Below are 14,814 nucleotides of genomic sequence, written 5' to 3'. Positions count from 1 at the left end.
AGATATTGCAGCCAATTAAAAAACATTATAAAGCAACCCCGCATGGCCTACCTTATTATTAGCAAAAATATCCCCGAAACCTCTTTTGTCCGCAAAGTTGGCGTGCGACCAACTTCAGAAGACAAGAGATCTCTGCAGCTTACAAAGTCACTGTCCAACTTCAAAAGCGAACAAATAGTTTATGTTTTGCTACATATTGCACTTATCCTAAGGGAATGTAATCAATTTCTATTAAAGTCTTTTCTGTTGTATCTAATGTCTATAAATTGTTAACATCCGTAGTTTCCCAAATCTTAATTTGAGTAGTCACATAGGGGATTTACCTAATAGTAATATATTTGTAATGCAAACTTTTTTCTTCACGTTTCTCGTATACTTAATAAATGTTTAACAGATTTTCAAAATTTTGTCTAATAAACACGTTTATCCTTCACAATTTATGATTCTGCGCAAAGTTATGGCCACCACAGTTTACAGCTACTGCAGGTATCAATACGATTATTAAATTGCACATCCGGATATTTTCTGTTACATTAATTCTGATGATTTTTGTGAAATGTTAGCATTTTTAAGATAATATTTTAATACCTAATTTACTTACTTTCATTAAAATAACAATAATTTGAAATTTTTGCAAAACTTTCATGCGCATTTTTCCATAAAATTTATATAGGGCTCCCAGCGAATTATTTTTGCGAAGTGCGCATCTAGCGGACAATGTGGTAGACGTAACAAGAAATTTTCGTCAAACTCTTTTCGGCTTTTAGGCTTCAGGTAAGTTTATTGCCCATTTTATCACATTTAATCTGTTGAATATAACGGTATTTGTTGCAAATATGACGGAAATTGATTCGCCGAATGATTACAGAAATCAAGGTTAGGTATAGAAAATCTGAAATATGCTAGTATACGCTGTTTTTAGAAGAATTAGGTAAGAATAATTTCATCAGTCTAATGCACGAAAACAGTAATATTCAAGGTAGCAATCAAGGCGCTGATTTGAATCGTACAAAAAAACGAGTTGACAAAGTTGAAATTGCAAGCAAGACGTAAATATGTAATGTTTAATATAATAATACTTGACCTACCCTAACCCAAATTGTTAGCAATATAAATCCCCGGACGAAAATGTGCTGCTAGAATTCTAGACCAGCGCCAAATTTATATTTATTAGCATCATTTTCCACAGTTTATTTATGGTGCGGAAATTTGATGTTACACTAGGACTCTCGTTTAAATTATTTTGTTACTTTTGATATGCTAAATAGCCATTTCAATGCTAATTTTTGTGGTCGGATTTATACCCTTTTGCTGCATGGACGTTATATTTACGTTTTTTTGTAATTTAATCAATGATGATTTTACTCAGCTCACTCTGAGAACAACATGACTGAGTCTTGTAAAAAATCTGAGATTAAAATAAATAAAAAAAATATGTATATATACAGGAGTAACAGGACCCAGGTTGGAAAGTAAGGCCTGTTTCTCGCTCAGCCGTGGTCAAAGCTGTGCATTTTATGTAAAATCAACGTAAAATGCAGCCAGCCGCGAAAATTTGCTCAAATGTGCAAAAATTACTTCACGTTAATGCTTTTCAGTAAAGTACTCCATTGTCAGGCCTGCAAATTTTACAAATAACGTTATTACAAACGCGTAATTTCCAGCTGCAATATCGTCTCCCCCGCTCATAATCCAAAGTTTCCAATCTGGTACAAGACCAAAATTGGGCGCCCGTGTAGAATCCTACCACAACTCACATTATTTGGTTTTGAGCTCAAGTATTATTATTAAATAATAAATTTTATAATACTTGACTCACCCAAACACAAACATTGTGCCTTGATTTAATAATTCTGGTAGGATTGTAGACCAGCACCCAAAGTTGTAAATCACAAAATAACTGAATTTCCTTTTTTTATGCAGTAAGCCACCATGAAGAACATACATTCAAGCCAGACGGTAGATTTGCCAGAGGATGTTAAAGTTTGGGTGAAGGGTCGCATCGTTACCGTTACGGGTCCAAGAGGAACACAAAAGAAAAACTTCGGGCATCTCAAGGTGTGGTTTAATCTAGGTTTAAATCTTGTATACTAGTCAATTCGGGTTTACCAACAAAGACATTTGTAGAAAACTTATATCTTTAACTTAGTGTTTCTTCAACATAACTTACCCTACATTGAAATGTCTTAATAATCAAGATGATGTCAATCTACTCGACCTTTTTGGCTTTGCAATTCATTATCAAACTTACCAATGATTTTTACATTTACGGTTGTTTAATGATTTTAAGGTAATTTTCCAATTTTGAGACACAAAAATCAAATATATTATGTCTGCTGGTTAGTTTTTTTTATAGGGTTTTAATCAATACCTCCTAAGAATTCACACCAGACTAAATATTTATAAACAAGATATTTCCTTACCTTTGGCAAGAAAATGATGACAAATGCCCTGGGATTTATAAAAGTCAGTCATTTATTATTTTTGTACCAGATACGAGAAATATTTTGCCAAATTATAAAAGTCTCGACTGGTAAGATTTATTTTTTACAATTTTTGATCAGTGATGATTTTACTCAGCTCACTCTGAGAACAACATGACTGAGCCTTGTAATTAAATCTGAGATCATTTTTGCCACAATAATTGGTTCAAAATTTGTTGTGTTATTCCTATTTTAAACTACAATTAACTTTGTATCGTTTCTTGACTAGTATAATTTGAAAAACCCTAGTTTAGCGATTCAAAAGAAAACTAGTTTTTTTCACTCATTTCTGAACAAGATTAAAAGCAGTTGCAAATTATTTGATTCAAAAATAAAATATTTTGTTAATAACCTGCCAATTTTTTGTGAAGGTTGAGTTGACGAAAGTGGGAGTTAACAGTGTAAGAGTGGACAAATGGTTTGGAACTCGTAAAGATCTTTCCTGCGTGAGAACCATCTGCAGCCACATCAGTAATATGGCAATTGGTGTAACCAAGGTAAGATGATTTTTTTGATATTTCAGTCTGGTCAGCGACTTTACTCCATAGCAGTATTCTTTTGTTCTTATCTTTTTGCTTTTTCAATGTTTATCTTTAAAGTTGCGTATTTCCACTTTTTACTTTGTATTTTTGTAACCAAACAATTAGTAGGGATGTACAACATGTGATATTAGCTTATTCTAGGGTGTTATTTCAGTACTCTTTCAATAGTACTATGGTGACCAACCATTTGATGTGATCACTCTCCAACTGAGTCCTTGGCGGTTTTTGAGTAATTGTACAGCATTTTTTCAATAAATTTTAGTAACAATTAGAAATCTTTGAAGTAGAATATCGAATCCTTGGAGTTTAATTAATTTCTGCAATTTATTTGGAGTAATGGCAACCAGGGGCTTAACCAGAAAATCAAAAAGGGGGTCCAGAATTTTCAATTTAGGGAATTCCCCTATTTTAGCCTATCATTAATGACTAGTGAAGGGTTTTTCGTCATGAAATAGTGATTTGTAGTGACATTATAAAAAATAATCAGACGCGACCAATTAACGTCCAGCAAAGCAAACACGTGCATCGAAACCGCTTTTTGTTAACTTCAGGCGAAAAATTGAACCAAGACCGTGAAATATATGTGTTTGATTTTAGTAGAATTATGTTTGGACGGACTATAAGCAGCACATTTTCCTTAGTTCCATGTATGGGATTACGCTAAATTGCAAGCACGTCTCTCTCCACCTGCAATCCTAAATGAAGATCATTTTTCCTAGGTGTTATTATGCCACGATTAGTTCAACATCTGCGACGCCGAGCAGTATGCCAAGCTAGCTAAAATACAAGCTGCAGTTGAGGGAACATAAGTTGTGTCAATTACACACTAAATGCGTGGTCTTAGAATATGCTAATAGATAATAACTTTTCGGTACCTTTCATTAAATAAAAAAGACCACTTTAAAAAGTCACACTTAACCTCCCTTAAGAGAATCTGCTTTAGTTTAAAAAAATGCTGTTGTAACAACAACCTTAGATATTAGCGGCTAGGGACAGCTAGGGACATTACCTGCGCTTAACTTTATGTTTTGGGCTTTGCATTATCAATTGTCAAACACACCCTTGCTAATCAGCCAACCTGAACGAATAAAAAAAGGCGACAGAGAAAAAATGTGTTGTGTTTACGACCAAACAACAGTAGACAAAAAAACAGCGTTTTGTGGTTGATTTTGGTTTTGCTTTAGCTTAAAAACGTTAATATCACTAACTAAAGGAAAGGGTTGGTCCGGACACCCACCCCTCTAGATACGCTACTCATTGCAACCCGTATTATTTCTTTGTTTTACAAGATGATGGTGCTTAAGTTTGAATAAAGGCCGGTCACTGTAGTGACTTGTATACACGACATGCTTTAAATGTCATGCAGTTTGCAGAGGAGTTTTCTCGGTCAATTTTTTTTAGAAGTCATTGCAGCGTGGTTTTCAGTAACATAATGAAACAGTTTTTGGACACATCGACTAAGTTTCAAACTCCAAATTTGATTTTGAAAATCTTAATTTTTGATTGTCAATAAGAAGTAATTTTGTGCAGGCAAATTGTCTTTTTTGTCTAATTGACACGCTAAGTCAAATGCTACTTAGAAGCAAATGTTTTAATGGAAATGTTTTCCTTTTTTGTAAAACCGGAAATAAATGAATACTTCTAACAACTTTTGAGTTTTGAGGTGCAGATAAAATAAAGTCTTTAAATAGAAAGGCGACTTTTGTAACTTCAGCATATTGTTAGTAGTTAGCAGTTAGTAGTAACTATGGATTTCTGGGTAAACAAAAACATCACTTAGAACACGGTCTAAAAAAAATTGTCTCCTTTTGCTATTGTTAATTGAGATAACCAAAACAACAAATGGTCAGGTAAAGATGTTCACCCCTAATGTAAACCTTAACTTCTGTTTTACCAATTAAGGGTTACCGTTACAAGATGAGATTTGTCTACGCTCATTTCCCCATCAACTGCAACATCACCGACGAAGGCACAAAGATTGAGATCCGAAACTTCCTCGGCGAGAAGTTTGTGCGACGGGTGAACATGCACGATGGGGTCACCATTACTGCATCGAGTAAACAAAAAGACGAGCTGATCCTAGACGGAAACGACATCGAGAAAGTCTCACTCTCAGGTTGGTCTTATGTTTTAATGTAGGATGTATTGTGTACAGTGGTTAATGACACCTTAGAGCACTATTTTTTATATCTTTTTTGATCCACTGGCCCACAAACATTTTGCAATAAAATAATCAAATGAAAGTTTATAATTCACTAAAATAAACGACAGAACGACAAATTATTCACCTTTGGTTTTCCCAGTGCGATATCCAGCCCTGTTTGTATGGCCACAGAATTGATTTTCAAGCTGTATTGTAGTAGCCTATAGCAGCAACATGCTAAAGCAATTACAATCCTTTTATTCAACAATAATTTGTGGAGCAAAAATATGATGAAACATTTAAACTTCATATATTTTTTTGTTTGGTATGCTTATGGCATATGTTATGCAAAACAAAACCTTAAACGCACATTACTTCGATAAATACTTACCAAAGCAGGCAACTTTTTTTGTTGTAAACTGTTAAACCTAGAGGGTCGCTGAAAGTTTTAATATATAGTAAACGTGCTCGCAGGCTGAAAAGTTGGGAAGCTGTTTGTTAAATCAGTGATTTTTACCTCCTGCGTTGTTTTGAAGAACTCCTGGGCTTCTAATTCAGCAAAGTCTTATCGATGATGATTTTACTCAGCTCACTCTGAGAACATCATGACTGAGTCTTGTAATAAAATCTGAGATTCGTTGTCTTTGCTTAAGCCTACTTTTTTGCAATAGGCTACTTGCTTAAAAACTTGAATATCGAAATTTTGCATGACAAATAACCAGGTTTTTCAAGTTTTGGCTTTAGTAACCGCAAATAAATTTCAAGAGTTCGTAACTGTTTTATCCAAGTACTAACTAATTGCTCTTCTAACAAATGTAGGCTGTGTTTTTAGACAGTTTTGGCAACTCAAACACCTTAAAAAATAAAAATACTTCTATTTAAACATCAATAAAAACGTACAAAATTACAAACAATAAGCCAATTTTATTAAAAACACAGACATTTTTCCTATGCCACGTCATTTGTCTGACTTTAAAGTATCGGGTGAAATCAATGAATTTGGAACTTAAGGTCAAATCGATGGGTGGTTCCTATCAGTGCTGTAAGACTTAAGTCACTGTTTTTCAAATGGGCATGAAATTAAGTGTTTTCTCGCTTTTCTGATTGTTTTTTTTTATTTGTTTATAATCGTGCGTTTGGAAATTTCGAATTATATTAACGTTTTATTTTTATGACAACAACGTGACTTTAGTTGTCATGCTCGAATTTAACTTACGCGCAACTGATGACTTGAAATTAAATTTAACTTCTTATTTATTCAAAAAGACTTGCACTTAAGTTATTTTACAAACGACTTGACTGGGACTTAAATCATTTTTAAACGATTTGTTTACAACACTGCTTCCTGTAAACCAGGGGCAGCTCAAAATCCCGTCGCGGCCCGGAACCCACTACTTGCCTACTATATGTCAAATAATAGTGATTGTTAGTTAATCTTTAGTTCTTTGTGCTTTTAGATTCTTTGTTTTGGGTTAAGATTATATTTAGAATTTACAATAAAAATCTTTCCTATGGATTTGCCAAGAAACTTTTGACAAGGAGTGCCGCGAATTTAACCAGGATTGAATAGCAAAGTACTTTTTCATTAAAGTCGGAAAGAATCGGCATTTTCTTCCAAATAACAAAATCTTCCTGAATCCGCATGGTGAAAATAATTGAGGTTTATGCAACCTTTTTAGCAGTTGGCCGCATTTTGTTCTTTTACTGGTAATTTTTTACTTGTTGCTTATTTTAATACAGTTGAAAGATGCGAAGTGTAACGTTCGGCATCCGACTGGCCGTTAAGTAGAGATCCTGCAGTGTGGCGTAACAGTTGCATAAACACCAATAATAAAGCATGTTTGGATGTTATAAGATAAATATATTTCGCTTTAGTATTTTAGCTTTTTTCGACAAAACATGAAAACTTTGGCAGTACTGAATCCGGCCCGCCAAGTACTTCATTTTCCCATATGTGGCCCGCCGACCGGAGAAGTTGCCCGCCCCTGCTGTAAACCAAAGTATAAGCAGCCGTGCCTTATGTTTTTGCAGCTGCCCTGATCCAGCAATCTACCACCGTGAAGAACAAGGACATCCGAAAGTTCCTTGACGGGATTTACGTTTCCCAGAAGACCACGATAATGCAGGACGAAGCTTGATTTGGTCTTCACCGATCAGAGCGCCACAATACAGAAAATCTTACAATTTACGAGTGCTTTTCTTGGTTCAGTTTTTCTAACACCGTCTACAGCTAGGGTTTTTTTGGCTAGTGGTGTTTTTGCTGGAAGAGAAGTTTCACTTTATAATGCTTTATTCTTTTGTCGTTAGGCATGCATGTTCGATATTATCAGATCGGAGCCCATACCCTATACCAAGTGGGATTCATTGAAAGTAATAAAAGCATTTAACCCAGGCCATTAAAAGTCGCTCGCGAATAATAACTTCCGCTTTTAAAACAACAATCAAACCCCGATTAAAAACCTCGCTGGCGCCCGCATTGTGACGTAACATTGATTGACGCGCGAGCAGAAACGTAGATTGATGAATCGTGGCGAATTATTCGAAAGTTGTCCGATACTAGGGTGGTATCGGTGCCTATCCAATACCAAAATAATATAGGATTTGTGATCCAACGAAGTGGTAATATTATCTTTTAAGGATAAATTATTCAAAAAATAGTAGGTATTCAATTATAGATCTAACGCAAAAGCAAGTTTAACCTAACACATTGGTTCTCATCTTAATTCGTCACGACCCCAAAACTACTTGACTGCGAGACCGAGTTTTTGACGACGGCAAGCGGCCCAATTATTTTCACTATAGATTAGCATGAATAAATTAAAGTTAAATTAATAAACGCCATGTCCTCAACTTTCCTGAATAACTTTCTTATTATTTGGAGAAATCTTGTTTAGCAATTTCAGTAAAGACTATGAGACTAAACGGAGCTATTTTTCTACCAAAGTGCGCATGTGCAGTAGTAAGTCCGCAACAGAAATAAGCGCAAACTAAATTGTAAAATAGCGAAAGCATATATATTGTAATGTTTATACTAAAGTAAAATATGTGTAGGTGTGGTATTTGCAGCGCTACAAAAGGCCAAAAACGCTACTATAAAAAGGCCTGCAAATTGTTTCATTAGGCCATTAGGAGTTCGTTGTGTAGGTAATTTCTGACTAGCCTATCGTGCTATAACCAGTTACACCCTTGGCCGTATTTTACTTGTATTGCGTTAAAGTGCTGCTTTGCTGCCGTTGAAATTGCAGTGATCCCCTTTCTATGGCTTGACTTGAATGTATTTATTTTTATATCATCATGATTTACTCTTTTTTTTGACTTACTGCCCTTAAAATGTCATATTTACGGTATAAAAAACACATTTCGGGTAACAAAACAGCATCAAAAAGCAAAATGTTTCTTTGTTTTTATCAAAATTTTGTCTTCTTGTCTACCAGTGTTAGCCTACTGGTAGCAATTTTTCAACAGCGTAAAATATATGTTTAAGGTATGAATAACTGAATTGATGGAATGTTGGAGTAGCGAATAAACATTTGCACAATTTTTTTACATGTACTTATTATCGTTCGAAGAAGTTGTTAGATTAGGAATACCGGTACCAATTTGTAAATGTGTTCATCGTGTGTTTAAAACATTTTACAACCAGGTCAATATTTTCAGTTTTTCGTATTTACACAACAACATAACGGAACGTAGTTTACAAACAAGCAACGAAAAGCATTCATTCTCTGTAGACCATACCAAACTGCTTGCACATGGCAATTCTTTCAAGAATGACGTCACAAAGGTACGTCATAATGTGAAGTTACGGAATTACGTAAAAATTTACGTCACAAAGTTATATCTGAAAGTGGCGTCATTAAAGCAACATTTATAACACAACACAGTTCGTATATTTTTACAGTTTTAAGTTAAATGGATGCTTCTTTTAATAAAAAGTCACATTACGAAGATGTTATTAAATCGCGCAAGCGAAATAAGGCTTTACGTCAAGGGTGGGCAGTTATTTTTTACAGAGGGCTGCATGAGAAACAGAAAATGTCTTGGCGGGCCCGATCATATGAGGGAAATACACATAATATAAAGTTTCATTTTACAACGGTTGAACTCCATGACACCTTTGTAGAAAAAGATACGAATATTCTAGTTTTGTTTAGCTGGTATTAGTGGAAATAAGTTAGGTTGCCTTGCAAACTGTAATTTATTCAATAAAATATTCTAAAATAATAAAAAAAACGCAAGCCGCGGGCATAAAAAATTGTTTCGCGGACCGGTCTGCTTTACGTCTTTTAAATTGCCAAAACTTTCATTTTCGATGGTGCCATTAAACGCTGTTGTGCTAAAACAATTTATTTAAATTGGTAACACTTAATTTTACAGAAACAAAATTCAAATTGGCGCGGAGAATGAAATGACTTGATTTGAATTAAGTCTTTTGCACAAATGACTTAGGTTAAAATGAAGTAATTTCATATATTTAGCGTTTTTTAATCTAGCGAGTTTACCAATTTTAATAGTTTAACGTTTAATTTTTATGAAAAGAACTTGTTGTAATAATGACTGTGACTGGGACTTGACTTGTTATGTTGTAATTTTAAAACGACTTGTCCTGGTCTTCAGTCATTTCGAAATTACTTTTTTACAACACTGTGAAATGGTATACGTTTAAAGACACACAATTTGATCGTACGTGCAAGTCGCCAGCATTTAGAAAGAGATCAATCGCATCTCAGTTTCATGGTGCTGGCTTTCAACGCTTCGTCAAAACCTTTCCAGGCGTACCAGACGATTTTCGTCGCATAACCGCTCGACCTTCCCCATTCTCCGTTTAAATTGGAAAAAAAACATTTGTCGAACCACCAAGCTCCGATGTATTGGATGGAGCACTGCCCTATGTCCCTAAATGAAACAAGGTTATATCAGCATTAAGGCCTTATTAGACAACCGCACTGGACATTAAATCAATAGTCCCACAGCACACCAAAATCAAGATACAAAAATAACAGAAAGGGCTTAACGTCGAATTAAGGCAGCCAGGATCGATAACAGAAAATTCTTTTAAAAAACATCAAGAAAATATAAGACTGCATAGGCTGGAGAGGATAGAACTGTTCTGAAATTATAAAAAAAGGAAAATCTAGGCAGATGGTTTCATAAATGGCTTTCTTCTGTTTTGTAAATATAAAGTTATATGCGTACAAAAATATGGGTCTTGGACCTTTTAGTTGGGGCAGGGGCACTTGCCCCCCGCTGGAATTTCAAAAGCGATTAATATCACTGTTTATAAGTGTAATATGTATTATTGAATTTTTACTAAGTTACGAATGGAATAATATGAATTTGTATATCAATTTATACTGATATAAAACCATATGAAGCCATCATATTAATATAGATAATGAAGTTAAATTTTGTGTACGGTATATATTCCTATTTGCCCTCTCCCCCCCTAAATAATTTTCCGCGAGCGTCTCTGGAACCCACCGATCGTTGTCGCGGTCTTTGGTGGAAAACTGCATTCCGCTGAGGTCCAATAAACTGTCTCCAGCTGTACCATTGTACCCAGCTACCAGCAATGTGTAGTTGCTAGCCTCGTTCCCAACGGCGAATGAACTGGAGACACAAGAATCGTTGTGAAGACAAATAACAAATATCTAACGCCAGTTGTTGCATGAATCTCCACGTTCGTGTTATGCTAATGATCTTGTTTACTAGCCTACATAACAATAGCCCGACGTAACAAAGGTTTTAGAATGGCTTTGTTTTCTCAATTGCTATGTTTGCCGTTTATTTGCTAAATAAGTTTGAGAAATAAGGTTTGCTGTACTCTGCTAAGTAACTAATTGTTGGAAGTTGTTTAGCGAAACTTAGAAATAAAATCATTACACCAGGATGTGAAGACTGTCGTCATTGTGCTTTAGGGCAAGGTGCGCGTTTCAACGTGACAACCCTCTTTGTAAAATCAGACGTCAAACTATTCGAATTGGAAACTTGGCCAAATATGAGCAAGCAAAATGTTTTACGTGCAACAATTAGGATAAATAGCTTAATTTTATTTAAAAAAATGCTTAAGGAAAACACTTTATTTATTTAACCCAAGTCATTTCTCTTAAGTCAAGTCAATTTATTGGTCGGAAAGATTCAAGTCAAGTCAAGTCATTTTGCCCAAACGACTTAAGTCAAGTCAGGTCATTTTAAAAGAGTGTCTTTAGTGCACCTAAGTCAAATCATTGACTTACGTCATTACAACACTGTCTAAAATGCTATGTAGTAAATGTATGCACTGGGCCACAAAATAAGATTTACTTTTGTAACAAGTCCAATATGGTCTTGTTTTGCTTCATATTTGTTAAACGACGATTTTTTTTTGTTACAATTACCTGAGATGTGTGCTTATTATAACTCACATCGCATATTTGTAAATTAAAAATGAAACAGAACAAATATCGAGTCTGTCACAGTTAACGATGGAATTGATTAAAGGACGGATTTACCTGTATTCTGCGTATTTGTGAACATTATTGAAGTCGTACAATTCGATCCGAAGCCGACATTGCTTGTCAGAGGTTAGCCGGTGGATTTTTTCCAAGCCTTTGCAATTTTAAAACATTTAGTATAAGTTGAATAAAGCAAGAATTGCGCACATCTTCGACTGCTAGAACGTTGTATTTCAGCAGTAGTTCTGTTATAAATTATTTCATTCGAAGCGTATTTGTCGCATTAAGATATAATATCTTTAAATCAATTGATAGCTGGAAGTAAATTGAGGAGATCACACCACAGCTATTTCATATATTGTTTGGTAACCTTATTTGTCTCTGAAAATTAGGTGGCACTCTTTAACGACAAGCTGTATCAAAAGTTCACAAGCTTTCGCACCACCGTGCTTTATCGGGTCAAAGTAGAAATCTGTGCAAATAAATAGGAATCCTACTTTGACTTGATAAAGCACAGTTGTGCAAGTAGTGCAACCTAAATTTCATACAGGAATAAGCTATGGTTTTAATTTTGGAGGTATTTTTATCAAGCTACATTACCAATCCGTGCATAGTGTACCCAAGTATTTTTATCTAGTTTTTACAAATGGTGAGGTACTGTAAACTTAAAGTTAGCGGTGTCTGCCACGATATTTTGAAACATTGTTTTTTATTTGAGTTCACTGTTATTCAAAAACAATGGTTCGGGTTAGATTTTGTGTCCAATTAAAATTTTCGGAAACGTTTTAAGGCACTTATCGCATTTAATCTGTCCACAAACCCAGCCAAAATTCGCCAGAAAGGCGTCCAAAGCCATTTTTGTATTCAGTCCAGTTGCGATAAAAATCCACACTTCCGTTAAACCTTCGCTGAAAAACCTGAAAAAACAATAATTTGTAAATTGATTTGCAATACAGAGGGGTTAATAGGCTTTTAATAATACCAAACCCTTTCATTATGCACACGAAATTATTCACAGTAATATGTTTAAAATCAATAAGTTTAAAGAATAATGTAAAAACAAAACAATCCTTTCTTAGCCGACTAATTCCAGTTAGTCTCTAGAAGTTCTCCCGGTGAACGTTTTTTTAACTACGGCATGCCGATTCAATAATGTATTCTTGTTTTTTTAATAATCAAGTCAGGTTGAAACAAACTGTTACATCCGACCAGCAATCTTTACAGTATTCCGGCCCTTCATGAAAAAACGTTTCTTAACCCCATTAGTATAAATTTATTCAAAACAGAAACATTTATCTGCCAAATTAGATTGCAGTTATTCGGTCTCTTTATGAAAAATGTTTTGTAACCCTGTCTTGGTATATTTATATATTAACAAATTATTTTACCGTCCATCCATTATCGCAATAGACCTCCCCTGCACTACGGAGTGTTGTCGTTCCGTTGATCCTGGAATTCGCGCAACTCGTAGGCAGCAATGACGTCACGGTCCTTTCCAACTCTAAAACAGTTTCCAGACGTTAGCATGGAATCAGATAGAACCAGACTTTGGACAACTAATCTAGATAAATGAATCGTAAAGCCATAAAGGTAGATGGACAGCAGCTTGATTAGACGTTTCGTTATTTCACCATTTTCAGTTAATGTGACTGAGAAGTAATTCAAGCATCACTTTTAAAGGTGGGACGCGATTATCATCATTCTGAGTTGCTATAGTTGGAGTATTTTTAGGACCTTCAGGTGTGGAACAAGTCGAGTAGCCGCATTATAAATACGTCTAAAGCCCCCCCCCCCCGAGCACTTCGGGTTTGCAAAATTAACCTTATGGTCTAAATGCTGCAGAAGATATCTGCCGTCGATCTACTTCGCAATTTATTATCATAGTGTAGGCCTACCCTCGATAATTCTCTTTTCTAATTTAATGAATTTAAACAAAATGCGACTAATTCTAATTTTATGCTAATTTGTGAAATGCTTGTGTGTGTAATTCTAGTTCAAATCGACTTAAATATGAATTTTACCGCCTAAAAGCCAAAACCTGTAAAAAATGGCACAAGAATATTTGAAATTAACATTCTGATTACACTAAATTGCGCTAATTTAATTGCGAATAATTAAATGCATTTCTAATTCAAATTCTAGTTTATAGGCCTACTGTGTGTTTTTAAGAACTAATTCTAAACTAATTTGACAAAATTAAAATGATCCCATTTCTATTGTAATTTAGTTTTGAAAAACTGAAAAGATCCAATTTTAATTCTCATCTAATATAAAAAGCTAAAATAAATCTAATTGTACAAGTCTGAATAGAACCCCAAACTAGTTGTTGATTTTTAGATTTTATATGACTTCAAACTGCAGTTCAAACATGTTACGTAAGATCAAGTTACCTCTCACTTTTGCCCAGATTTCGTCCAAGGCTTTTTTGTCGCCTGAACCAACTTCACCCCTTTCTCCTTTCAACCCCGTTGATCCGGGTAATCCCCTGGGCCCGGCCTTTCCGGGGTAACCTTGATCGCCCTTGGCTCCACGTGGCGCACCCAGGGACCCCGGCGATATTGTGACGTCATCGCCACAGACGGGAACTGTGACGTAACTGCATTGGTTTGCATCACAAGTCACGAGGTAGATACACACAGCTAAAACTTTTAACAACATTTTATTGCGTCTGACGAAACAAATCAACTTTAATTTTTTTTAAATTATTTTTTTGTTTTACATATTGCTGTGCTTGTGGGTTTAAGCACAATGAAAGAATATTTATTGCAAATAAACAAACGAACGACAAACAGTACTTACAGGTACAGTACTTACGATATACGTACAATAATTACCTCCCTATAACGTACGCGATCTGACTCCAGCTAAGTGAACAGTGGAACTGCTGTTTTTGGTATAAAATGAAATCACTTATATACAGCATTCCAGCTGTAAGTAATTGAATATCGTGACAATGCGGTTCGGCGACGCAGCAAAAAACAGGAAATTTCGGAAACACGATCAGCAAAATGCTGTCAAATTAATGAATACACGCAGCAGGCTGGCGAGGCGACGACACAGTCCACCCGGCTGTTTCAATTGAATGACCGGAGATTCAACTCGGTAGCAATATGGAGCGCAAACGCTACATGCTTGTCTCTCGTCCAAACAGCCAGCACTAATTCTAGCCTTAAAGTTTTGGCGTTTCATTTCATCAATAATTTTGTTTTAAT

General features: G+C 35.2%; 2 protein-coding genes across 2 annotated transcripts; one reads left to right on the top strand and one right to left on the bottom strand.

The window, feature by feature from the left end:
- The first annotated feature begins 753 nt into the window (after positions 1 to 753).
- LOC146158180 (large ribosomal subunit protein uL6-like) lies at positions 754 to 7,356 on the top strand. Its single transcript, XM_083383893.1, has 5 exons — positions 754 to 774; positions 1,924 to 2,058; positions 2,855 to 2,980; positions 4,928 to 5,141; positions 7,200 to 7,356. Exons 2-5 carry the CDS (start codon positions 1,933 to 1,935, stop codon positions 7,304 to 7,306), a joined length of 573 nt encoding a protein of 190 aa, XP_083240019.1. The 5' UTR covers positions 754 to 774; positions 1,924 to 1,932; the 3' UTR covers positions 7,307 to 7,356.
- Positions 7,357 to 9,883: 2,527 nt separating this feature from the next.
- On the bottom strand, positions 9,884 to 14,260 carry LOC146158179 (microfibril-associated glycoprotein 4-like). The gene is made up of 6 exons (XM_083383853.1): positions 13,993 to 14,260; positions 12,991 to 13,103; positions 12,423 to 12,519; positions 11,660 to 11,756; positions 10,650 to 10,778; positions 9,884 to 10,064 (listed from the first exon to the last, which is right to left on the bottom strand). The coding sequence occupies exons 1-6, from the start codon at positions 14,258 to 14,260 to the stop codon at positions 9,884 to 9,886; spliced, it is 885 nt and encodes a 294-aa protein (XP_083239979.1).
- Between the last annotated feature and the right edge of the window lie 554 nt (positions 14,261 to 14,814).

Source organism: Ascidiella aspersa, chromosome 3, assembly GCF_963924565.1.
Source record: "Ascidiella aspersa chromosome 3, kaAscAspe10.2, whole genome shotgun sequence".
NCBI classification, from domain to species: domain Eukaryota; kingdom Metazoa; phylum Chordata; class Ascidiacea; order Phlebobranchia; family Ascidiidae; genus Ascidiella; species Ascidiella aspersa.
Note: the sequence above shows the minus strand (reverse complement) of the source record. Positions and strands in the feature narration are given on the sequence as shown.

Excerpts from the sequence above, each read along its gene's own strand:
- LOC146158180 (XM_083383893.1), top strand. The coding sequence starts at position 1,933 with ATGAAGAACATACATTCAAGCCAGACGGTAGATTTGCCAGAGGATGTT. Across the intron at positions 2,059-2,854 it reads AAAACTTCGGGCATCTCAAG|GTTGAGTTGACGAAAGTGGG; the intron begins GTGTGGTTTAAT and ends TTTTTTGTGAAG. Across the intron at positions 5,142-7,199 it reads CGAGAAAGTCTCACTCTCAG|CTGCCCTGATCCAGCAATCT; the intron begins GTTGGTCTTATG and ends ATGTTTTTGCAG.
- LOC146158179 (XM_083383853.1), bottom strand. The coding sequence starts at position 14,260 with ATGTTGTTAAAAGTTTTAGCTGTGTGTATCTACCTCGTGACTTGTGAT. Across the intron at positions 13,104-13,992 it reads AATCTGGGCAAAAGTGAGAG|AGTTGGAAAGGACCGTGACG; the intron begins GTAACTTGATCT and ends AAACTGTTTTAG. Across the intron at positions 11,757-12,422 it reads TTCTGGCGAATTTTGGCTGG|GCTTGGAAAAAATCCACCGG; the intron begins GTTTGTGGACAG and ends AAAATTGCAAAG.